The sequence below is a fragment of the Psittacula echo genome (genome assembly GCF_963264785.1).
Source record: "Psittacula echo genome assembly, chromosome: 6".
Taxonomy (NCBI): Eukaryota; Metazoa; Chordata; class Aves; order Psittaciformes; family Psittacidae; genus Psittacula; species Psittacula echo.
Window position 1 is genome coordinate 1,675,001 of NC_137743.1, and position 25,486 is coordinate 1,700,486.

At 40.7% G+C, this 25,486-nt stretch overlaps 1 protein-coding gene across 5 annotated transcripts in view; it reads left to right on the forward strand.

The window, feature by feature from the left end:
• Positions 1-9,130, forward strand: part of EBF3 (EBF transcription factor 3) — a gene marked incomplete at its 3' end in the record, with an annotated part of 120,354 nt that extends 111,224 nt beyond the window's left edge. For 2 of the 5 annotated variants that reach the window (XM_080620829.1, XM_080620830.1), the window contains exons 14-16: positions 1,099-1,287; positions 1,823-1,912; positions 8,964-9,130. In XM_080620829.1, coding sequence (XP_080476955.1) covers positions 1,099-1,287; positions 1,823-1,912; positions 8,964-8,995 — 311 coding nt within the window. Of the gene's footprint in view, positions 1-1,098; positions 1,288-1,714; positions 1,913-2,616; positions 2,703-8,963 lie in introns of those variants that run through there. The other 3 variants (XM_080620828.1, XM_080620827.1, XM_080620831.1) reach the window with 3 other exon arrangements.
• Between the last annotated feature and the right edge of the window lie 16,356 nt (positions 9,131-25,486).

Below are 25,486 nucleotides of genomic sequence, written 5' to 3' on the forward strand. Positions count from 1 at the left end.
GTCGTATGTCTGGTTGTGTAATGAAATGCCGCCTTTAACTTTCTCGTAATATCTAATTCTTCCTGTTCTTTCGTTTACTGTTATCATAAAGCATCTCCCGAGGAAAAAAAAAAAAAACAACAACCAGTGTAGAAAGCTCTTTATTATTCACAGTAAATATGCAAAGTGTGTGCTATTTTAGAGAACAATAATGTCTCGGTGTCTCCACCTGCTTTTGGAATATTTACACAGATAAATCTAATTTGATGTCTGTGATTTTAAAATACTTTGTTTATAGGCACGTGTGACATATATGTTACTAATAAAAGTAATAGTTGATTTAATTTACCTGTTGTAATTGAAAATGCATGTGGCATATTGCATTTAAAATTAATTTTGATACTAATGAAAGGAGGGAAACAGGATTATTAGCTCTGTTCAAACCAGTATTTTTTTGCTTGCAATGTAATTATTAAATTGATTGCTCAGATAGGAACAAATTGTTGTTTAAAATCCTGATTCTGCTATGTTTCCTCTTCTAAAAAGATTGTCTTTTAATGCATTTCCAAGCTAATAAGCCTTATAAAATTCTGAACTTGATCTTGAATTAGTTTTCACTGATGGCTACACCTTACGCAAGTACGAGCCTGTTGTTAGTATAAAAATATCAATCATAAAATGAAGACCCCAAAACAGCCTTTTAAAGTAAATCACTGCAACAAAAAAAAGTTTTTCTTGTCAGCTCTGGCATTTGAAGGCCTGTAGAGGCTGAAAGTTCATTCAGAGTGTTGGTACAAAGCAGGACTTGAGCCTGTTGATAATTGCTCCTAAAGACAAACGTGAAGGCACCTGACACAGCTGGATCGAAGAGAGCTTTTGTTGGCTGTCTGTGCTAAGAGGAGAGACAACATAGAGTGCTCGCAGATGATTTAAGTAGGGTTGGCGTGATAAGGTTATCTCAAACTGCAAGAGTTGATAGGGCAGTAAGAGACAACTTAGAGCAAAGCTGTGCAATCAATTAAAACTGTGTAATATATGCTGCATGAGGAAACCCCCCAGCCCTAAGTCTTTATTATAAAATAACATGATCTTTTTGGGGTGGGGGGGTTTCTAACACAGTAGGTTACAGTCGCAACACAAGCAGTGTTTCCCCGCGAGGATATGTTCCCAGCAGTACTCCTCAGCAGTCCAATTACAACACAGTCAGCAATAGCATGAATGGATATGGCAATGCCGGCATGCCCAATCTAGGTGTACCAGGTTCCCCTGGATTTCTTAATGGCTCCTCAGCTAACTCTCCTTATGGCAGTAAGTGTCTATTTTTGGTAACACATCATCATATAGATTCATATTTACTACAAAAATCAAATACTTGCATTGTTTTGATTTCCTCTATTGTGAGCTACTGGATAAAAGGAGGGGTGACTCTGGAGGCTGGACGTAAAAATGACTATAATAAATTGATCTGTTTGTGCCATAATACAATCTCAGATAGAGAAAAAAAACCAAAATTGGACTGCACAATTTGTAACAGAAGTCCAACACAAAAGAGTTTGCCTGTTATCCAGAGAGTGGCCAAGCCAAGGCATTTCATTTTTTTTCCTTTATATATATTTTTTTATAATATATATATATACCTATATATATTTTAAGAGGCAAGGCCCTATCACTCTCTTTTTCCGTGTTTGCCGTGAAAACCTCAATCTGAGTCCTGATTATTTTTGCTTTATTGCAGTAGTGCCGTCAAGCCCTACCATGGCAGCCTCTTCGGTCACCCTCCCTTCAAACTGTAGCAGTACACACGGCATTTTCTCATTCTCACCTGCCAATGTCATCTCTGCAGTGAAACAAAAGAGCGCCTTTGCTCCTGTTGTCAGGCCCCAAGCCTCTCCTCCACCATCTTGCACCAGTGCAAATGGAAATGGACTTCAAGGTGAGCTGGATCTCTCTCAATTTTCTGTGTATCGCTTTTTTTGGTGCATACACTTGAGCTTGATCAGTTTATTTTGGAGAAAGGTACTTGGCTATTTTTGGTTTTTTAGGTTTCTGGTGCTCTCGTAGTGATGCAAAAGCAGGAGAAGAAGTAGGGTAGCGCGAATGGTATGCTGAGATTTTAAGCAAATCTTAGTTCGTTTTTAATACTTACATTAGAAGAAACACTGGTTGGTTTTGTGGCATTTTCCCTTAGGAATTTGTGCCTTAAATTTTAAAGTAAGACTGTATCCCTGAGTGCTTCTTGGAGGTTTCATGTATGTTATCAGAACACATTTCTATGGATGCTTAAAACCAGCAGCATTCCAGTGTGCCATGATGTGATTTCCTCATTTCATATTGGATGCAACAGTTATTTTAATATATGTCAAATTAGTATGAATTAGGTTAAGCTCTTACTTGGTGAACTATAAATCAGGTTAAGCTCTTACTTGGTGAACTAACCTTCCCTTGGACTAGCCAGCCCCTTGTGCAGTGAGTTTGCATGCTCTGTTGGTCCCAACTCATTCTTACTGTGGTGTTTGAGGGGTTACTTCCCTAAATGAGCAAGTAAATATTTTAATTAAGGCAGGCAATTTTAAGCTTCTGCATTTTTTACTCGGTGTGATTTGGTGTGGGTAGTGTAATGAACCATTTGTAAATCAGTTGCAGAATTCCCGTGGTCACCTGCTGGGAGTGGGGCAGGAGGAAGTGCGATACAGTATACGTTTGGTGGAAGAATAAAAATATGAACAAAGAAGCCTTCCTTTTTATGGCATATTTTAACATTTAGAAGATAATGCTGTCAGATGCATTAGAGCCCTGGAAAAGGTTTGTTTGCCTCTGTTTTACAAATCTTCAGCCTCGGTGCACAGGGCAGTAAACTGAAGCACTTCAAATCCCATTGATACCAGAAAGGGTTGTGGACACTCTTACCTTGGAGTCAAGTCCCTCCTCTTGACTTTCTTAGTTAAGATGTAGGTAGCTCAGTATTATTTATTCTTTGTATTATTATGATATCTCTAATATGATGAGCACTCACAGGCAAACAGATAAAGACGGATATCTTGATTTGATAAACTAATTCTGGACATCTGCATTTTGTGGTATCCAATTTAAGGCACTTTGAAGAGATGTGATCCCACAGAATTGCTTGTCCACCCAAAATCCAGGCCATTTGAGACCAGGATCTCAAGAGCTGTACCTTATTATTAAGTTTGTGGCTCAAAGAAGCATTTGAGAGCTTATTATGCACTCAGGTCAGTGAGGGGCAGAGCATCCATCCAGCCACAGAAATCTTATGGTAAGATGGATGTTAAAGAAAAGGATAATTAGATTAACATTTTTTGACATTGCATAGACCTTCAGTGGAAGATTTACTAGGTTACTTTAAGTAGAAAACTAAAATATTGCTTATACCTAGAAAAGGAATAAGCAATATTCTTAGAAAAGATTATAGATTCATAAAATAATCCAATGTCCTACTTTCCTCTTTTAATAAAAAGACATTAGTATAAAAGTAAATACTAAAATAAAATACAAAAATTTAAAATAAATAAAAAAAAATTATTATTAATAATGAAAGTTGTAACACATGGCTTAGATCTGAGGCAGCTATTCTGTAGCAGGTACTTTTATACAGATACATCCTCATTAACCTGTTGATATTGATCTACTCTGAAAAATAAGACTATTTAAAGATCTAAATGAAAATGATTTGAATTTCTCTAATTTCAGTATGTAAAGAAAGGGCTTCCCATCACATATTCAAGCTTTCAGGTGCTTAAAAGGTCTGGATTGCTGCAAAGTGGGGTTTTCGGAAGAACTGGCAGGCTAAATGCCTGCACTGAGCACCCAATCTCCCTTGGCACTTCCCCAAGGCCCCAGTAACAATCCATCTTCATCCTCAGAGATAAAATGCTTTTTGTATAAATGCCCAGTAGATGACTTTGAATCAACTAATGCTGATTTTCCTAAATAAGTCATGAAGTTAGCTGTTAGGCTGAGGACCAGCACAGCTTTGGACTAAGCTTTTTCCATGCCCAGACAGCCCAGTGAAGGTCTAGTGATCACTTCAACCCTGATTCTAGGATGCTGTAATCCATTTGTCATGCCTAACAAAGTCCAGCATCCCATGGGTGCTGCTATAGCTCCAGTTTAGGTGCCCCTGGGACCTGCACTGCTCCCTCACCAGGGTGTTCTTATCCTGCAAACACTCAAACCTTCTGAAACACACGTATCCAGATGTAGAGATGTGCAGAAGTGGTGGGGTTTGGTTCAGCAGCCAAACTGAAAATAAATAGAAACATTAAACATTAATAGATAAATATAAAACATTATGTTTTCCTCACCTATCTGAAGGAACTAAACCAAATCATTCTGTGTAGAGCAAAATGACCCAGAGAAATAGCAAGAACATCTTTCTAGTCTGGTAGTTAAAGCACTGAGTGCCAGGGTTGTGGCACAAAGTTGAATTATTCATGCAAAGTAGCACAGTACATCATGAGATGATGCTCCACATCGTAAGAGGGTACCTTGGCAAAGGGTAAAATATGTGGGTGCAGGTTCCTTTGGGCTGAGGAGAAAATCAAACCGCATGACATATCTGTGGTGAGTTCCTTTAGCAGCACAGAAGACAGCCACCATCATTATATCCAACTAGAGCCATTGAGTTAATTCAGACTGAACTCATGAAAGGCTTCAGGTTGACAAAGCTTCAGCCAGCTTGTCCTCACCTATCTCAACCAGCACCTGGAACTGAAATACAGCCAGAATTGAGTGGGAAGACAGGGATGATTTTCCTAGAATCACAGACTAGCCTAGGTTGAAGTGACCTCAAAGCTCCTCCAGCTCCAACCCCTGCCATGGGCACCTTCCACTAGAGCAGCTTGCTCCAAGCCCCTGTGTCCAACCTGGCCTTGAACACTGCCAGGGATGGGGCAGCCACAGCTTCTCTGGGCACCCTGTGCCAATGTCTCACCACTGTTGTTTATGCTGCATTTCACCTGTACAGTTATTTAGGGAGTTTCTTCTTCCTTCTTTCTATTTTCTTAGTCATTTGTTAACACTGAGCCGTTTTTAAAGTTTAATTACTTGCTTTCTCAGCTGCACAAGCAGCTCGAGAGTTTTCTGATCAGCACATTTTCTGCCTTAAATTAAAATCTGGAATTCAAGAGCTGCAGTCCAAAGCAGCCAAAGTTTTTCAGTGATCTTCAAGTGTGCAAACTCATTATACAGCAGGACGTGATGGAGCTGAATTGACAGCTGAGGAGCTTGCACTGTTAGGAATAGTCACATACATTTAGACAAGCTAAGATAGAAGGAAGAGCTGGTGATCACTGTGGTTGTCCCTAAGGTAAATCCTGCAGTTTATGAATCTGGATAAGAAAGGATGACATGCTTTTTTAACCACAGGGCAGAATATCCCCCCTCTCATTGCTGGTAATGTTACCTTTCCCCACATAAGCTCTGTTCTGAGGTAAAAACTAGATAGGTGGCTTTCAGGGAGGCTGGTGGACCCTGCTATGACAAGGCATCGCACACCAACATGATAGGGACGGGCAGCCCAGTTTTTCCTATGAAGGTTTGTTAGCACTTTGCAGTCAGTCAGATGAAAGCGTGGCCAAACCCAACATGTAATTGCTCTGCAGACACAAGTAGACTTTTTACAGGGGTTAATCACAGTGAACTATGGTAGGATTTGTCTGTATGTGGAAAAATGCTGTTCTTGGTACTTCTAAAATAGACAGAAAGCAGAAGCAGAACTATGAAAGTCCATCTGGACCTCAGTTGGACTGTTTTTTCTCCTAGTAGTATAAAGAAGAGGTTGAAGTGGTAGAACTTATGGCTTGTCCGAACATCCCCTAAGCATCAGGACCACCTAAGCCCACCACTCTAGAAGCAAAATCTTGCTGCTAGTAAGCATGTCCCCAAAAAGCCATTCTGCATTTTAGGACTTCCAAAGAATGAACATGGAGAGGTCTATAGCCAACAAAGGGATTCACTTCTGTTCTAAAGAGATCCAAGACAAGAGCTGTGAACAAAAAGAATAAAAAAGAAATCTCAGACAGGTCAGGGTGCAGGCAATGCCAGCCTGAGCTAACATGTGGTCTTTCTTGATGTGCCTGTGTGCCTCCCATCAGCTGTGCATCCATCCTCAGCCAACTGATAACCTCATTAGGGTCAAAACTTGGAAGCTGTATCTCACAGAGGAGATAGCCCTCTCTCTCTTGTCACAGAATCCCAGGCTGGTTTGGGTTGGAAGGGACCTTAAATCTCATCCAGTTGCACTCCCCTGCCACAGGCTGGGACACCTTCCACTAGAGCAGGTTGCTTCAATACCCATCCCACTTTGTCCTCCTGTGAGTCTACAAAAAGAGGCCTTTGGGTGTTATCCAAAAAGCCACGTTCTTTTTAACTCTGTATGACTTCCATTTCATAGTCTATGACCACAAAGTGAAGTGCTTCCATTTTTGTTTAAGAGCAGGATGCTAGGGTATGGGTTCCTTAGAGCAAAGGGCTTTTTCCTGTTTAAAACAATGGACACTTAAAGTATAAAACGATGTTTTTTTAGTGAGAAAGTGCTGGCTTGCTGCAAAGTTGCAACTACAAGATGTGTTCAAACTTGGTTTTCAATTGTAATTTACTTTCTATAGATTGTGAAAGATATTGCTCTCTGGTTAAGCTTTATGACTCTAATGTAGAGCAAAAAGTTCTCGATATTCCTTTAAAATTGCATCCTGTTTAATTTTCTGCTCTTCCCTTGGATGAAACTATTACAATTATTATTAAAAAAATAGCCACCCCATTTTTCTTTAGAAGGCATTTGGTATCAATTTGCACAGCAGGAATTCACAACCGTCAAATGTTGCTACTAAAATATATAGTGAAATAAATGTTTGGAGCATCAGTTTTGCACCCCCCTCCCATTGTGCCACAGATAGAATTCATCAAAATTCAACAAAAATGGCTAAATTGCTTAAATTAAAGAATTCAGACTTTTTCCCCCCTATAAAAGCAGCTGCAGACAATGTAAATATTCACACAGCAGAAGCAAAACATGAGATTAAGATAAATGTGTGATTAAGATGTGCAGGGTCTCAGTACCAGGTAATGATGTGCTATTTATGAAGGTATTTATACAGTCTCTGGAAGAAAAATCTGGGTTGTTTTTCTGCTAAGTTGCTATTTGAAAAAGCAAATGTCTGGATCAGACCTGGACTTTTGCACTTTGCTGGCAGAACATGTCTTGAGCTGGCTCTGACAAATGGACCTCATGTCTCACCTTGACATAGAACACAATGCCCGATCCCTGCTGAACCTGACCCAGAAAAGATAACCCTGTATTTTGGGTTGACTCGTGCTGATCTTGAAGTCCAGGGCAGCTGATGGTTGTACTGCAGCATAACTGCACCTCAAAATGAGCTTCCCTGGCCCCTCGTTCAGGTGCACCCCATGTAACTCAACCTGTCTGGGGATGCCTGATGTGGTGTAAACTCACAGGAGAAGTCAACCAAGAGAGTACTTGGTTCAGCAAGTCTAAACACACAGCTAGATCATCTGCTGGCCCAGGGTAATGTAGTGTGGAGTGGAGGAGATGCAGGGGAAATATGATAAGGAAACAAAATGCTTTGGGTTGAAAGGTTCTCTGCTAGTATACACACTGCTCTTCAGTTAAGTAAGTTTTGTAACTATTTAGGTTTAAAACATGCAGCATTATAAACTATGCAAAATTGTAATTTCCATTTTAATTTTGACATACTACATAGAATCATAGAATCCCAGGCTGGTTTATACTGGAATGGACCGCAAAGCTCATCCAGTTCCAATGCCCTGCCACAGGCAGGAACACTTTCCACTAGATAGCTCCACATCCCTCTTGTGCTGTTGCCCTAGAGCTGGATCAGAACTGCAGGGGGGGTCTCCCCAGAGCACAGCAGAGGGGGAGAATCCACTCCCTCGACCTCCTGCTCACGCTGTGGGGTTGCAGCCCAGCTCATGTGGGGTTCCGGGCTCAAGCGCACACTGAACCTGGTCATGGGGAGCTTCTCATTGACCGACACCCCAAGTCCTTCTCCTCAGGGCTGCTCTCAGTGAATATTTGCTACATCTTATTGGGGAAGAAAGTAGAATAATTGGAAAAGTAACCTGTTTCAAGAGCACCTCTTGATGTGTTTTAGAGGAGGTAGTCCCATACAAGCCCCTGGCATCAGCTCACACAGCTGCATACAGCATCTGGGGCACCAGAGCACTTGGAGCAATCCTGGTGGCTGCCGTATGAGGTTGTGTGTCATATGGAATGTGTACGTACCCAGCTTTTCCAAACCGTAAAGCTGCAACAGAGAATCTGAAATAAATTAATATTGTTGAAATTAATGAACTGAGAAATTGAAGTTCACATCACTACACGAACAAATTTATTAATATCTGCTGTACATAAATTAAAGAGAAATACTATGGCAAAAATTAAACAACACTAAAATTAAAGACTGTCTAAATTAAGTTTCTACCAAAGAGTTAACTATGAAAAAATCTGTATTTGTTGGCATCTCAGTCTTTATCTGTTTAACAAACCGGGAAGTGGCTGGTCAGGGGTATTAATCTCATGGTTTTTTATGGTGCTTGGCCTCCAGAGTTGGTAGTGGGTGTAGGATGCTTGGCTTTGGTTTTAGAGAGCCCTTGACTTGCTCAGCCCCTCTGTTACCACAAAGTACAATTGTGGAAATGGGAGGTTTTCCACCTGGATGCTGGGTCATGAAGTGGTGGTTGATGTTGGCGTGCTCTGTGCACCAAAACCCACTCCATGAAGCCCTTATGGAGCATTTCACTGGGAGAAACACGTGTCCATGGTCCCTTGGTCAGAGGATGCTGTGGTATGGTGTGGAGGTACCCAGGTCTGCATCCACCCTCCCCATCCCGCTCCCAGTGCTGAGCATCGCGATTACTTTGAACCCAATATGCCTTTACACAAGCGTGTTAATAACAGATCATTTTCTCTTCTCTTTTTCTTTTAGCTATGTCTGGGCTTGTAGTCCCGCCAATGTAAAGTCACTTTTGTTTACCTACCGTAGCACCAAGCTTCAGAGGATGAGCTTAGGGGACAAGTTTAGTATATTAAGACATGCTGATGGAAACAGTATCTTCACACAGAATCGGCAGCAAATGGAAATGCTACAAAAAAAAAAAAAAAAAAAAAAAAAACCAACAAAAAAAAACAACCCACAAAATAAAAAAAAAAGACTTTGTTTAAAGATTTTATTTAAACTATTAAGAATCTACATGCAAACAACCTACTTCTTCATGAACAATTCCATTTTATTGACTGAATTTTTCTCATATTTTCACATTTCTCAGTCCTGAAGAATAAGGAAAAAGCGACGCCTATTTTGTATAAAGTTTCTGATTACGTCTTGGCTATGTCTAGTACTTGCTATGTGTTGGGAGAAACTTTGTGGATGCACCATTTTGATTATCATGAAACACTGATGAAAAATGCCTCCGAACATTTTTCTGTACTCATAACTAGATTCACAATGGTTGTGTATCTCTATAATGTGAAATATTTTTTTGTGGTGGAATAAAAAACAAAAACACAAAAAGGGGGCCAAGGAGGTTATGAGCCATCAAACTGGAAAAAAAAAAAAAAAGTTAAAAAAAAGCAAAAAAAAAAAAAGGATAAATATATGATTAGGAAAATAAAAACACGACAACCGGGGCGCGGGGCGGGCGCGGGAGGGTTTCTCGTTGCTTAACTTCATCCTAATGAAATGGAACTTTGTAACTTATTGTAGTTAGAAATTGTAACTTTGATATTGAATTCTCTTGCCTTCAACAAGCACACTGACAGAGAAAGGAATTGCTACTGTCTGTTGGTTAAACAAAAAGAGACAAAAATATACTTCCACTGCTAGAGCTTCCTGTTAAGCAAGTGTGATCTGCAACATTTTTTCAACTTTTGCTAGCACTGTATACTATTGCATTCTTAGGCTACTGTGAAGTCTATGTTTCTTGTACCAGAAAATTGTCCTTTTGACTTCTAGATCCTTCTCCCCTAATGTGTTTTGTATGTGGTTATAAAATTGTAGACTTTTGTGATTTTGCCAAAGTTGTAGCTAAATATTTATACACTTGTCTTGACTTTTTTTCAGATCCACTTCAAAACCTTTAGAAAAGCAGATTTTATTCCTTATGAAAGCCTGTAAGGAATAAAATAGTCTTACTCATTGCAACACTTTCTTTCACATAAACACTTGCAGTCACTAAGGGACTTTATTTTGTAACATATCAACTATAAATATTGTATTTATCTTTGAAATTTTGTATATTGCTTTTCATCATTTTGGTTTTGTCTTTTTTTTTTTTTTTTTTTTTTTTTTTTTTTGCCTTGTATGTCTTGGTTTTTGTCATGGCCTGGTATCGTGATGCTGAGAATAGCATTAAGCCAAGAACCGTTGCCTTCATGCTTTTCTTTAAATCAGTGTCCGTCCATTTCATTTGTACTTCAGAAAGTTGCTATAATTTAGACTTTCCATAATTTCTTTTTTTTTATTATTTTTGAGGAAAAGTCAAATTCATCCTTTATTTTTATATTATTTTTAAGTTATCAGAACAAATACTTTTGAAAAAAAAAACAAAAAAAGTCATTTGTTGTATAGTCAAATCCAAATCGTGCCACATGGCTGTAATGAATACTAGTAGAATATGTGCATGTGATACAGCCACAGAAAAGATGAATCTATTTTGTGGTTGCATTTTTATTTTTGTTTTCTTCCTTTTTTTTTTTTTTTTTCCCCTTTTTAAATTTTTTTTAAGTTTTTTTTTTTTTTTCCTAAAAAAAGATTGTAAAAAGTCATTTTTAGCTGCCACCCATGACTTTGCCACATAGCTGAACTGTGTTTACTGGAAAAAATTCAGAGGCCTAAAGTTTAAAATAAATTCACTTCTGATGTTTTAATTAAAAATGTTTGCCACATTAACTTCTCTGATGCCTTAAAAGTGAACTTCTTTGAAGAACTTTTTGTGCTGGTTGATCACAGGCTTACACCACAAGTGTTAATACTACTTCATTTGGACAAGTTCTGGTGTAAAAGAAAAAGAAGCACAAACCTGGTGTACAATTCTATCACTCCTTGATGTGTCTCTTTTCTGCTGCACTCTGCAGTCCCCCAAACCCCGCACTGTTTAAAACAGACAAAAGGTTTAATGGGAAATCAATCAGGATCATGCGTAATTTTTAAATGGTTGGGGTTTATTTAGGTTTATTAGGTTTTTTTATGGAACTTTTTTGTAACAAACCCACAGGTGACTGTACTTTTTAAACTGGAATGACCTCCGTCGTGTATCATGGCTGTTGGTGCCAAATCCATAGAGAGAAACGTGGAGTTTTGTTTTTCCTTTCTTTTTGTTTTTCCTTTGCACTAAATGGTTTGCAAACGCAGCACTGCAAAACATGCTGCAAACTGCAGCAGAATTAAAGTTTGAACCAAAAAGGAGGGATCATTTTTGAATTCTTTTTTGTTAATTTCTGGGCAAATATGCACATTTTAGCATGGCGCTTATGGAAGGGTTGACAAGAACGATACAGTGAATCCCAGCTGAGGAATGAGCATTTCCTGTGTGATAACTGTAAGGCTTAGCTAAGTGGGAAAGCCTGAGAAGTCACTTTGGAACTGAATTGCCTCCATTATATTTTGTCTAAGTATGGTTTTTTGCTCTACAGAAGAGGTCACGTGTACATGTTAAGAAAGTCTGCAAGTTTCTTCATAACTGCAATCTGTTTGTGTTTTAGATTACTTAGTCAATGCACTCATCGCTTCATTGTCTCCAGACGGAAAGCTTCACTAAATGGTAGATTTTACTGTTAAAGACCCTACAATAAGATTGTTTTATCTGTACATTTTTTTCATATATTTAACTGTATAAAAAAATGTTCATTTTACACAATATTTAATTAAAGTATTTCTTGTCTGTGAATTTCATTTTTTAGTAATTTTATCTGGTTTAATTATTAAAAAAAGTGTAAACACAAAACAAAAGAATGCAACACTGGGGGTTTCATTTCTAAACATCAGAATGTGAAGGTACATCTTGGTTCAGCAAAAGCGCTGCCCTTTATATGTGGGTTTATGCGTCCTGAGGATGATGAGGAAGGAGACCGCTGCTCTGGAACCCAGCAATGACTTGTTGCTCAGCCTTGGGGAAGTATTTAACCAAACTGTGCTTCAGCCACCCTTTTGGTAATGTGAAGGTAACAGTAATTTCTTTTTTTTTTTTTTTTCTATTTTCATATCATATTGTAAAAGTCTGTAAACAGGAAAAAGTATTTGAAACATAGCACAACCCAAATTTTCCATGGAGCGATTTGACATCGAAGGTCGACAAATGCGTCTTTTAAAGGCTGATAAGGAAGCAAATGCTTTTGTTAATTATAAGACTGAACACAAACGTTTCATCCCCTGGACTGCAGTATGTATGATGTACATATAATGTACTTGACATACACTGGGGTGGGGATGACTTGGCCTCCTAGTCAAAGGGTGTTCCTGTGGGAGACAGTTCCAAAGCTACGCCTGAAGGACAGGTCTGGGTTCCTTACTCCAGATGCCATGTGTGTGACTACACTGAGGAAGGGTATTTGTGCAGCAATATGGGTCTGGCTGCATGCACAGCAGGCAGAGCAACAGCAGCACCTATGCTGGTAAGGCTGGGAGTTTGTTATGTGAGTTTTATTCTGCCATTAATCACAGGGCTGCTGACAACTTTGAGAGGGCACTGAGAAACTCTGAGTTCCAAAGTAAATGTATATGTACTTGTGCATGTGTCTATACCTTTCAATGACATGCCGTATGCTGGACTCTTTCCTTCATCACCTTGTGTTTCAGCAGTTAAGTGATGGAGTGTGATGAGGAGGTGCAGCTTACTGTAGCCACAATTTACAAAGCAGGAAAACCAGGATATTTAACTATGTTTCCTTTCTTCTCCAGTATTTCCATAATTTTCATGTTTGATGAAAACAAATGTTGAAAGTAGAGAGTACTTAGAATTATTAGTATTATTACTATTATTATTCATTGAAAATTCTTCCACTTCTTTGAGTGTGTATCTATGTATCATGTATAAACAGTGGCATAATCAGATGCATCCCCCTAAAAAATAAGATGGTTTTTCGGGATGAAAGTCTGCATGATGCCTGCTGGCGTTTCTCCTTTTAGGTTTATTTCAAAGGCTTGAATAATGAGCCTCTAAATGGTTTGTCTAACTTTCAATGCAAAGGAAATACAAAAGGAGGAAACCCATAGATTTTGTGCTAGAAACGCCACGTCCTAGAGCAATCCACCACCTATGACACATCCCTATCTGTAACTTAGTAACAGCCCTGGTGAGAAAATATGTTGTGTCAGCTACAGTGAGTTTAGGCATAGGAAGATGATAAAAATTCCTTAATCAAAACGAAGGAACAGAATCCCTAAAAGTATATGCCAATTATTGCAGAGCAGCTTTTAAAAGTCTTTCAAGCTTTTAAAGATTATTCAAAGCACCTGAAATAGGCTTCAATCTAATGCCTCATTTCATTGCATTAAACAGCCTAGTTAATAAAGAATCAATATATTCAAAGGGCAAGGTTATCTTTTGTCTATAAGGGGTGGTGTCATTCTGAACCTTTTATAGTTCAAATGCTGAAAAAGACCTCATGAAATCCATACTCATCAAGTGGGTCAACTAGAGCAATAAAGAGGCCTCTCAAAGAATGGCTCCACTCCTTTAAAACAACTATAAGTCTTATCTCCCCACATAGTCCTCGCCAGGCTCCACCAGAAAACGTCAATTTCTCATCAAGACAAGAGCCCAAATGATAATTTTTTCCTAGAGAATACACACAATTAGGAGAATGCAGAAAGGCCCCATCAGTGATTTGTAGCTTATTATGTCACCAGCAAGCTGCGATCTGCCGCTAAGCAGATAATAAGGGCTGTTGATAACTGAAGTGTCAATACACCAAAGGATGAGTTTTGAATGTGAGCCCTTCTGCCTTTTTTTTCCCCCCTCCTCGTGCAGATCGTGGGGCTGATAATGGTGCATCTGCCAACCGACACCGCCTGTTGGATCTCACAATTAATGCCGTGAATAAATAGCACAAAGGAGTTGAGATTCTTTATACTCTTTGAGACAATTCCCTGTTTTACCCTTCAAGGAGTTCTTTTATGTTCGAATAAGGTTGCTTTTAATGAAATTTAAACTCATCAGAGGAAATCAAAACCCTCAAATCAGATTACAAATTGATTTTTTTCTTCTCTCTCTCTCTTGGTCACTTGTCATTATACAATGTCCTGCCCTAAGTTTAACAGGAAAAGGAAGAGAAAGCACCCAGGCTGGAGTCAGAGTATGCAAACAGTCTACAAAAGCATACAAAGGAGGAACGTTCCTGAAGTCCCACCAGTAAGAAGAACTTATACGAAGTTGCCGTGTATCATTGACAAAGTGGTCGCTATCTTTACGCAGGTACTTCATAAAACACTAAAGCTTTAAATAAAATGAACTGTAAGAACTTTGCATTGTATAAATTAAAGAATTAAACCCAAGCTCTCTCTTTTTCTCATATATAATGCTAAATTTCATTGTTACATACAAGAAATCAATACCATTTCTCATCTCTCAGGTCAAAATTAACCAATGGAGGATTTGAGACCTCCTAGTTTGGTATCAGTGGGTGATATTGCCCATGCAGTGGAAATGAAATAGGAGGGTATATAATCACGATGTTTTGATTTCTCACACATTCAAATAAAATAACAGTTATAATGTAACGGTTTTGTTGTCTCTTTATTGACTTTGTACTAGTACTTGAAAGGGCATCATATAAAAAAGGGTGCAGTGAAGTGGTCACAAAATGGTACATTTTTGGTGCCCACAAAGTTTTTAGAGAATTTCAGTTGTTATGTGACTCATTTTTTGCATTGACCTTGAGATATTAAACTGTTTGAGAAATGACTTTCTAAAAGGCAGCAATGACCCCCAGAACAGGCAAAGTGGGGTGGCGAGGGGGCAAGAAAAGTATCTGAAAGCTGCTCTGCTCCAACCAGACAGAAATCACAGGTTGCTTATTGTGTAAAATCTGAACCAGATCTAACTATAAGAGGCGAAACTGAGGCTGGAATTGGTCTGGGTAATGGGCCCAACAGACTTTAAAGTTGCCCTGTTTACAATGAAACAGGATGGAGACACTGAGGGGAAGGTAGAGAGAAGAAAGGAGGAAGAAGTGGAAAAAAATTGTACAATGAAACCCAATAAAGTTGTATTTAACGATCTATTTCCTTGTCCTGTGGAGTTCTGTTGTGGGGGCAAGTGCTCCTAGAGGGTTTAGTGTCCATGATGGCTTGCTGCCAGCAGGCAGCGTGATGCTGTGGTTGAAGTGCTGGCCTTGGGGACAACACGCTGGTGGGAGGTGATGGATCACCAGAGGTTTGCAAAGGCGGTCCCTGTATACCTGTTCTGCTGCAGTCACCACCTTCCTCCACACCACACCACAGCTTGAGTCCCAGGGTTAAAAAACAGAAAGAAAGAAAGAAGAAGCAATTGCTGTGGATTTTGCTTCACAGACACCTAAGTACTTTGCAACTGTAATGAGTAGAGATAATAATAATAGTAATACTAAGCAAACAACTTCTAATAACCGTCTCACAAGTCTATTTGAGCAGAGCAAGAGAAGCTAGATGAGAAAAGGAAAATAAAAGCTAAAGAAAGTAGGAGCCATGCCAAAGAGTGGAAATTCATTCCACAGTGCTTCTTCACCTTTCTGTTTTATCAACATGTCTCATCTTCGAGCAAGTCATTAATCCAACAAACACTGTAGTAATTAAAATATCTCTAAAGGGACTTCCAAGATTTCTCCCTGACTACTACCTCACTTGTTTCATCCCTTAAGACACAGCCTGAATGAATCAGCAAAGACCAAGCAGTGAGTCGGGACCAGCCAGAAGCTCTGATAGACTAAAGGGTGACGCAAGGTCCGTGGGTGAGGACCATCAATCACAGTCTCTGTACAGATCACCTTAGCTGTATCACTCAGTGGGTTAAAGCCAGAAAGGAGTGGGCACAGGAGCAGTAGGAACCCAAAGCAAAGTGACTTCATGGATTTAGACCCTTATTTAGACAAATAAATTCTCTGCTTGAGGAAAACACTTGAGAGTAACTTCATTTGGAAGAAAAGCACGTTGCATGGCCTAAACCAGAAAAAGCAGTTGGGTACATGTTAGATCGAGACCGTGGGGCATGGTGTGTCTCAGTATGCCCATGCTACACAGGTAGAGCAGCTTTGAACAGGCTCAGGGTTTCATTTTTTCCTGGAAAACAGTGATCAGAAAATGTAGGCACCTTTTGAAACAAAGAATTCTGGTTACCCCCTTTTTTTAAGAAGTTTTAAGGAAGCTGATGAGACATCAACTCCAAAACAAGCCTGTCATAGTTTAAGCTCAGTCAGCCACACAGCCGCTTGCTCACTCCCCCTCACTCCCAAAGGGATGGGGAGGAGAATTGAAAGAAGGTAACTCCCATGGGTTGAGATAAGAGCAGTCAGTAACTAAGGTATAACAAATCACTGCTGCTACCACCAATAATAATAATGATAACGGAAATAACAAGGGAAGAGAATACAACCACTCACCACCCACCAACGGATACCCAGCCCGACCGAGCAGTGATCTAACCCCCCAGTTTATATATTGGCCGTGACGTGCTGTGGTATGGAATACCTCTTTGGCTAGTTTGGGTCAGGTGTCCTGTCTCTGCTTCCTCCCGGCTTGCCCTCTTCCCTGGCAGAGCATGAGACTCACAAAGTCCTTGGTCAGGGTAAACATTACTGAGGAACAACTAAAACCATCGGTGTTATCAGCGCTGTTCCCAGGCTGAGAGTCAAAAACACAGCACTGCACCAGCTACTAAGAAAGAGAAAAAATGACTGCTACTACTGAACCCAGGACAAAGCCCTAAAAGGTTCATACAGCCGGTGCCCTGCTCCTGCTGAGAAGAAAGGGGAACTCAGTAGCCAAAGAGTTTCAATAAAACCTGTGTCCTCCCATGCTTTGAAGACAAGCACCTAGATACAAAAAACATTGGTTAAATGACCTGAGGGGAATAGGAAAGGAAGGAAGTCTGCGGAAAAGTGTAAAACAGAGTTATTAGGAGAACAGGGTGCTAGGGAGTAGACACAGAGGTTGTTCTACATCAGAAAACAGAATGGGTTGGAGGAAACATAGTGGGGTTGAGTGTTGAGTGCTGTCTGCAGGAGGCCACATCCCCACAGCAGCTCCTTCTTCCCACAGCATCACTGTTTGTCTTGACACTACCCCATAGTACAGATACTCGCTACTCAGTCACATCATGGTAGTGTCAGTGACAACTGCTTGCAGAAGCAATAGACTACATCTTTTTTATTGAATGAAGGGGGAGAAAAATAGAATAAACTTACTATTGAACTTTTTAGAGTCGTTGAATCAACAGAAAAAATCTTCTTAAACCAGTCTAGTAAGGGAAGGATGTCAGATGAAAGGATTTGGGTTTTCTTGAAGGGACAGACGACTTCAATTGTTAATCAGAATCTGTGTTTCTCACTCAGTTCTGCTTTATTCTTGGTCCACAGTGCCATGTGTGTATGCTTGGGGATCAGGTACTTGGTTTGGTGCTTTTGCCACACTGCGTCCCACACCAAGCTGAGCTGCCAGAATGCTGAATTGCCACTGGATGTCATTTCATGGCATGGTTCCTGTTGCCCTTATGCTTCCATTGAGTGAGAAGTCAAGGTCATTACAGTGGATCTGCAAATTGAGTGACATCTACAAGCAAGAGCTACTCTTCTCTTCTGCAAGAGAAAGTAGATCCTGGATAAGACGAAGAAGGTGCCTGGCAGGGACATGCTTTACCCTCTTTCTGCACTGTACTTGTTTCTGCCAACCACTGAGGTTTGAGGTAGGTGTCATGTGTAGTCAGTATGGATGGGATACCCTTAAGAGGCTGCTCTGCAAGAGCCTTTCAGAAAGTCCTACTATTTCTCAAAACACAAAAATAAATAATTGGTTTTTATAGGAAAAGTACTCCTAGGCCTTTTAGTTTTTAACTCTAAACCAGTATTTACTGGCTCAAGACTGCTGAAATAGTGTTGAAGACCCTGTTCTACAGAGGTCTAAGCCAAGACCTCCTTGCCCACTTTAGTCCTTGCTCCATCCCCAGCTAGGGACCTGCTAAGACCCTTCATCAGCTCAGCGCTGGGGAGGGACCTGTCCTGAGCACAAGGAAAGCACAGACTGAGAGCAGCATTTTGAAGAGACAAATGTTGTCCTGAACAACCCTCATTATGGTATTATACAAAAACATGTCCAAAATGCTCTGCTTTTGATAGTTGCAAAATGCCACGGCCAAGAACCTGGAATGGCTTAAAAGGTAATAAATACATATAGTACAGCAATTAGCTACACATTTGCATTATGGATATAAATACATAAATCTGCGATAAAGCATTTTAAACTTTATTTTGTATAAATGAGCCTGGCAAACAGTTAACAGAAGTGAATCATCTGCTCTTGCTCTCCAGATGCTGCCCTCAAATAGTACAGAAATAACCCTGGGAGCATTATCAGGAGGACAGTTTTTCCTCCCAGGTTGTGTGATGGCGAGGGTAATGCCCCTTGAATGGCCTCATCTGCTACGAGCTGATAGAGGAGATGATGGGATTTCATTAAATCGCAGAATCCCAGACTGGTTTGCATTGGGGACCTTAAAACTCATCCAGCTCCAACCCCTGCCACGGGCAGGGACCCCTTCCACTGGAGCAGCTTGCTCCAAGCCCCTGTGTCCAACCTGGCCTTGAGCACTGCCAGGGATGGGGCAGCCACAGCTTCTCTGGGCACCCTGGGCCAGCGCCTCAGCACCCTCACAGGGAAGAGCTTCTGCCTCAGAGCTCATCTCAGTCTCCCCTCTGGCAGGTTAAAGCCGTTAGGCTTTAGAAAGTAGAAGATACTTCCTGAGTGTTTTGAAGTGGCTGAGAGCCACAAATTCAGCACCTGGAGTCAGAGTTTGCTGCAGTGATAAACTTGGTGACAGTGATTTTGGCAACAGCAGAGAGTTACGTTTTGTTTATTTTTTCCTCATTTCAATGTATTCAGCTGGTTCAGGTCAATGACTAGTTCACTCAAAACTGCAAACATGACTGCGAGTTGGAAGAGCAGAAAATGTGTTTTCCTCTCCCTCTCTATGAATAAAAATTAGATTTGAAAGGATAAGATCTGCTGGGTTTTAGTATCCTGAAGGACGTGATGATAGAAACAATCTATTCCACTTTTTTACTATAGCTATTAATATCTCCTTTGCATATTAACTTTATTAACTTATTAGCATCAGGTGCAGAACGTGTGTAGAGCAACATGCTCCTTCCTTTTACATCCAGTGTTTTTTGGTTGGCCTATTTAGGTGATGAAATGGATGCTGTTCTCAACACAGTGTTACTGATCTCTTATTTCCATCCAAAAAGAACTTGATAGCTCATATAATGAAAAAGAAATGCAACATTCAGCATTTTTATTCCCATAAAGATATAAAACATATAATCCGATTATGAAATAAATTTGCCTACATGCATGTAAATAGGCTAAATAATACTGGGTATCTCCCTGATTAGCCAAAGGAAGTAAAACCCTTAGATTTGAGCAATAATCACTAAAATTTGTTGATAATGAGAATAATCTCTCTTTAGGAGAATAAGCAGACATTTTGGGGGAAAAGAAGAAAAAAAGATAGATCAGATAGCACATTTTCCCCTTAGTTTTAGAGAAAATCATATATGAAAGACATCCTGAATGAGTTTTACATTGCATTTTATTTAAATTTTGGGGGAAATAGACTTGTCGTTTTCTCAAAAAAATAAAAAAATCTGTCTTCTTAGTAAAGTTTCAGGTTACTTTTCCTTTCCTTTTTCTTTTTTCCTTTGTTTTTAACCCTTTTCATCCTCCTAAAGTGAGGGTTCAGGCTGGGAGCCCAGGGCTGGGGTGGTCAGTGGTGGGATGCTGGGGGAGTGATGGCAGAACGAGGCTACAAATCCCAATGCTTTCAGAGATAAAGTTTCTACAAGCCTCACCTGTTAATTTTCCCTTTCCTTCCATGAAACCCTTTTTCCTTCACCATATCTTCATAAATTGGGATTTAGTAATCACACTCCTTTCACTACTTATTAAAGACAATTTGCCTATGTTGGATTTCCCAGCAGACCCCTCCTGTTGCCTCTGCCTGTCACTGGCTCTGTTGTTTGATCTGGATGGGAATATGGAAACACTAAAATCTGGGATCAATGTGGCCATTTCCCCTGGTCCGTCTGGGGAGGAGCTGGGGCTTACCCCCAGAGCTGCTGTAGGAAAAAGCAATGATGGGGTACCTCAGTGAGTATCACTATGCCAGTACTAGATGATGTAAAGGAGACGCAATGTCATCCTTCTTTACTATCCATATCTATAGACACGTGCAAGCATTGAGTGTGCAGTAACTTGCTGTAATTTACCTCACACTGCTCTTTTTTTTTTGGCTTTTAGCTCCATCTTTAAAAAAAAATTGAACTTTTTGGTGGTCATGTTGTGACAAAGCAGAGATTGGGTGCTTGGTGCTGCTCCTGGGATGATTTGGATTCAGCCTGGAATGGGGATGCTTTAAAATGACATTGCCTGATCTCCATAAATTCATAGAATCCCAGCATGGGTTGTGTTGGAAGGGCCCTTAAAGCTCCTCCAGCTCCAAACCCTGCCACGGGCAGGGACCCCTTCCACTGGAGCAGCTTGCTCCAAGCCCCTGTGTCCAACCTGGCCTTGAACACTGCCAGGGATGGGGCAGCCACAGCTTCTCTGGGCACCCTGGGCCAGCGCCTCAGCACCCTCACAGGGAAGAGCTTCTGCCTAAGAGCTCATCTCAGTCTCCCCTGTTCTGGCAGGTTAAAGCCATTCCCTTGTCCTGCAGTGCACGGGGATAACCCAGCCCAGCCTGGGCTTGGCTGCTTGAATTACATGAAGTGGGTCATGCAAAGCCTCCTCGGATATCACCACGTTGAGGTACAGGCACAGCAATTAGTAAAATCAAGGTGTATTTCCTACATCATGCAGCTGGGGGCATTTTGCAACTCATTTTGCCAGAGAAAACTTGTTATTTAATTGCCTTTGCTGCTGCTGGATCAGATTCAAAATGAGTGAGAATATCAGGTCCTGCCAGATATATTCAATCATATTACTGCTTTTATTCCCTGACTGGATTCAGTGTGCCAGTAAGCAGTGAAGCAGTTAAATACGGACATGCGAGTGCCAGCAATGCTGTGATTTCAATGTTAACACCCCACGAAGATGAACGAGGAAAACCTACATCTCCCTCGACGTTTCTTCCTGTCCCTGTGGTGAGTTTAAGGGGAAGATAATTCACGATGGTTTGGCCAAGTGCTAGAAGTAGGGTATTTCCTATTCAGTCTGATAAACCAATAGCAACATCTCATGCAGCCCCAAAATAAGCAGATAATAATATAAAGGACTGCTCAAGTTCATAATTATGGGTAAGGAGAGGCCACTTGAAGTGCTTCAAGAGGCTGGAGCTGATGGGGATGGTGGAGATGGGGCATGGTGGTGGCATCACAACTGCTTTGTCCCAACCGAGGGGATGGGGCACTTCCAGCTCCTGCATGCTCAAGTAAAACTGGGCGGAGAAGGGAGAAAAGATTTGTCTAAATGAGTCCAATACTGATTATGAAGTTCCTAAGAGGCAATCTAATTTGGCTATATAAAATCATAAAAGGGAAAGAATTAATTGATACTAATGAGTTATGTGAGATAGCATCATAATTAATTCCTAAATAGAAAGAGGACATAGGCTGGAGCGAGGGGGGGGGGGGGAAATCAGACTGGCCTATATATTGTCATAGATTACAGAGGATATTTGAAATGAGAAACAAACTGCCAAAGTCAGAGTGGGACAGAGGTATGAAATCTTTTCCGATGCAAGCAAAAGCCTTCTCCTCATCACTGGGACAATATGGAAAGCTGGGAAGCTCCTGTACCCCTTGCCTGCATGGCATCTCCCAGGACTGCCAGGAACCATGTCCCTCCTTGCTGGGATGCCCTGGCCCAACCTGCCTGTTGAGGAGCAAAATGACCAGATACTTTGCTGATTCCTAAGCTAACTACACAGATTTGACTTGATTTTTTCCCCCTAAGTAACACTGTCCCTAATCCCACAGCAATTTTGTGGTGCATTACCTTGCTGCTCTGATATTGCTGCAGCAACTCAGACAAAGAGTTTGAATGTGATATTCAGAGCAAAGCTGCTTTTTTCTACTTCATTTTGGACCTACTTACTCCTTTGGTGCATAAATCACAGGTGACCACTCATACGCTGGAGGACAAAAAGCTTTGATGAATCACAGGAACAGTAGATTATACAGGGAAAGGGCATTCTTTTTCTGGAAATCCCATAAAATCACCATCACTCATTGATTCCACTTTCACAAATAGAAATCAGAGACCTCTGCAGCCTTCTTCCTGATAGCTGACATGAAAAGTTCTGCTTGTTTTTTGTTCTCCATCTCGGGTTTAGTTTTCAAACAAATGCAGTTGGCAAAGATTAAATTTCAGTAATGTTACTGCATGGTGAAGAACAAAGTGGGCACATTTATCAGAGCTGGTCCCTTTTTTAGAGGAGGATTAATGGATAACTATTTGGAAATTAACAGTTGTGTTCACTGAGAGAAGGGAATAGTTAACAGCCACGGCTCCTGATTAATAACAGCTTACCCAGAGAGGTGGTGGATGCACCATCCCTGGAGACATTCAAGGCCAGGCTGGATGTGGTTCTGGGCAACATGATCTAGTTGAAGATGTCCCTGCTCATTGCAGGGGGGTTGGACTAGGTGAGTTTTGAAGGTCCCTTCCAACCCAAACCATTCTATGATTCTATGAATAACGTTTCTAAGGGCATTTTTTAAGGGCAGCTTGACACAGGTTGATGCTGAGCATCTTCCCCTGGAAGTAGAAGTACTGAGCATCAGTGTCCTTCTTACATGGATAAGCACAGCCACTAAATACCTGCACATTGTGGGGAGACCGGAATCCATCTTGTTCCTTTGAAGCAGCAGGAATTTTGGGTGGAATTCAACAGGAGTGGAGGTGAAATAAGTAAATTATCTTTTCCATACCCAGTAGAAGACTCTCCCAATGAGCAGCCCATATCCTGAAAAATGGCAAAGAGATTAGTTTGTGGAATTCACATTATTTTTAGATGTTACTGTGAAGAGTCAGGGATTTAGGTGTATGGAGAGGATTTCACGTCAACTTGAGCCCAACACCTCTCATTACAAGTGTAAACCAAGTAGCTGCAATCAGCAACAGAACCCAATTGATCCTCAGCATCAATGCCATTCACAGAAATTTAGCTAATACCATTCAATGGGAAATAATTATTTGGAATCAAATGATTTCCTGTATACATTTCTGGTCAGGCCAGCTGGGGGATGAGGCATCTAATAATAAAATACACAGTCTCCTAATGCAGCACAGGGCTGTATGCACAATGGGACCTTTAGGTGTAAGGCAGGACCACAGAAACATGCAGAGATAGGGAAGTGTTTTGGCTACCAACTTCAAACCCTTGTGCTGTGTCCATGCACATCCCCTCCATAGAATCACAGAACGATTTGGATTGGAAGGGACCATGAAAGCTCATCTAGTCCAACCCCCTCCAATAAGCAGGGACATCTTCAACTAGATCATCTTCAACTTCTGCCACCGTCTTCTGTAACAGGCCCTTGTGTGCATTGGCCCAGACCATGCTGTGCTCAGAACTAAAGGGGAAAAGGAAGAAAGGAGAGTGCTGGCTGCCTCCTCCCTGTGTGCAGGATCTCTGCTCACAGGCAGCACCGTGTCAACAGCAAGGCGAGGGTGACATTTCCCTCTCTCTCAATTACCCGGGAGCTGCTCACTGCTGGTATAAAGCACACACCGCAATCCTGCAAGATTCATTGTCCTGAGGTCAGCTGGAACTTATTGTCCTCGTTGCCTTGGAACAAGACAAATCTGACATGTGTAAGATTTGCTGTTAAATAATCCAAACCAGGGGTGGGAAGGAGCCACGCAGAGAAATGGAAATGTTGGGGCACTGTGGTAGAAAATCAGTAATTTAGATACAAGGTGCTGATGCTCCCTAGTTTGGTATTGATGGCTTCTCCTAACACTTAACTTCATCCTTTACATACTGTATATACTGGGAGTTTCAAAATCAGTGCTCGCCTGCTAATCTTTCCCTAGAATAAGTAATTTAAACATGAAAGGAAAACAATATTTGGATTTTCCATCTTTCTTTGGGTTTGCCTCCCTGTTTAGTGCTTCTTCCCCATCAAAACACATTCCCAGTGATGTATATACCAAACCAAACCGAGCTGTAAAGCCGCGTTTATAAATTACACCTCAAATTTGTCAGACACCCAAGGCAAAAAACAATTTGAACAAGGAAAATATCCAGGATGAAGAAAAGCTTCCGTGTTTCACAACCAGCACCAAGCCAACAGGCTCCCCTCCGGATCCTACTCGAAGGTGGAAAAGCCACTTGGATGCACGCACAGAGCTGCACCCGAACGAGCTGCTGATAAATCTAATCCTGAAGGATTGGAAATGAGCTAAAAGAAATTTTGATGAAAATTATGTACATGTGCTCTGACAAGCCCATAAACACCGCAGCCATGATAAGTTTTCTTCTATTTTTTGTTAAGACCTGACACAACTGTATAAGCCCAAACTCTAATTTTTACAGCCCTGGGTTTGGAGATCTGTCATTGGGAGATAGAATGGAAAGAATAATTGCCTGGTGGCTGCACAAACAGGAGATGTGTTGTCAGGCTGCAGTTTGGAGGCTACATCTGGCTTTGGAAATGATTGATGCTGTCTCTGTGTGTGATTTGGGAAACCATTTCTTCTTTCCTTCCCCTCGCTAATGCAATCGCCATGCTGAACCTTCACACAGCCGCAGCAATTAAATCACTATTAATGAAAACTTTGCATTTATCCCTTTTGCATCTCAGCAAAGGAAGAGATATTTATTCCTTTTGCATCTCAGCAAAGGAATATATATTTATTCCTTTTGCATCTTGTCAAAGGACCATTTTTTGCGGCTCGGCAATGCGCAGGCGAAGGTGACGCATGTGATTTCAATTTGAAATTAAAAGTCATGTCTGAATAACAGAACAGCATTCTCATTTCCTAATACTCTGCTTTTTACTACTTTGCATTCAACTGTGAAAAGTCTTTTAAAACTCTGAACAGCAGTAAAACTTGAATGAATTTTTGACCCATTATTGCATAGCGGGTGCGCTTTCCAAGTTGGAGAGACTGCCAAGTTCTCCCCACCTAATATTTCCACTTTAATTGTGCCACTTGAGAAATTTACGTGCCTCAAAATATGGCATGAATCTTACGCTTATTGCAGTATCATTAGCAGCAACATTTAAGCAACATCTGTGTGCTATAGAACTAATTGA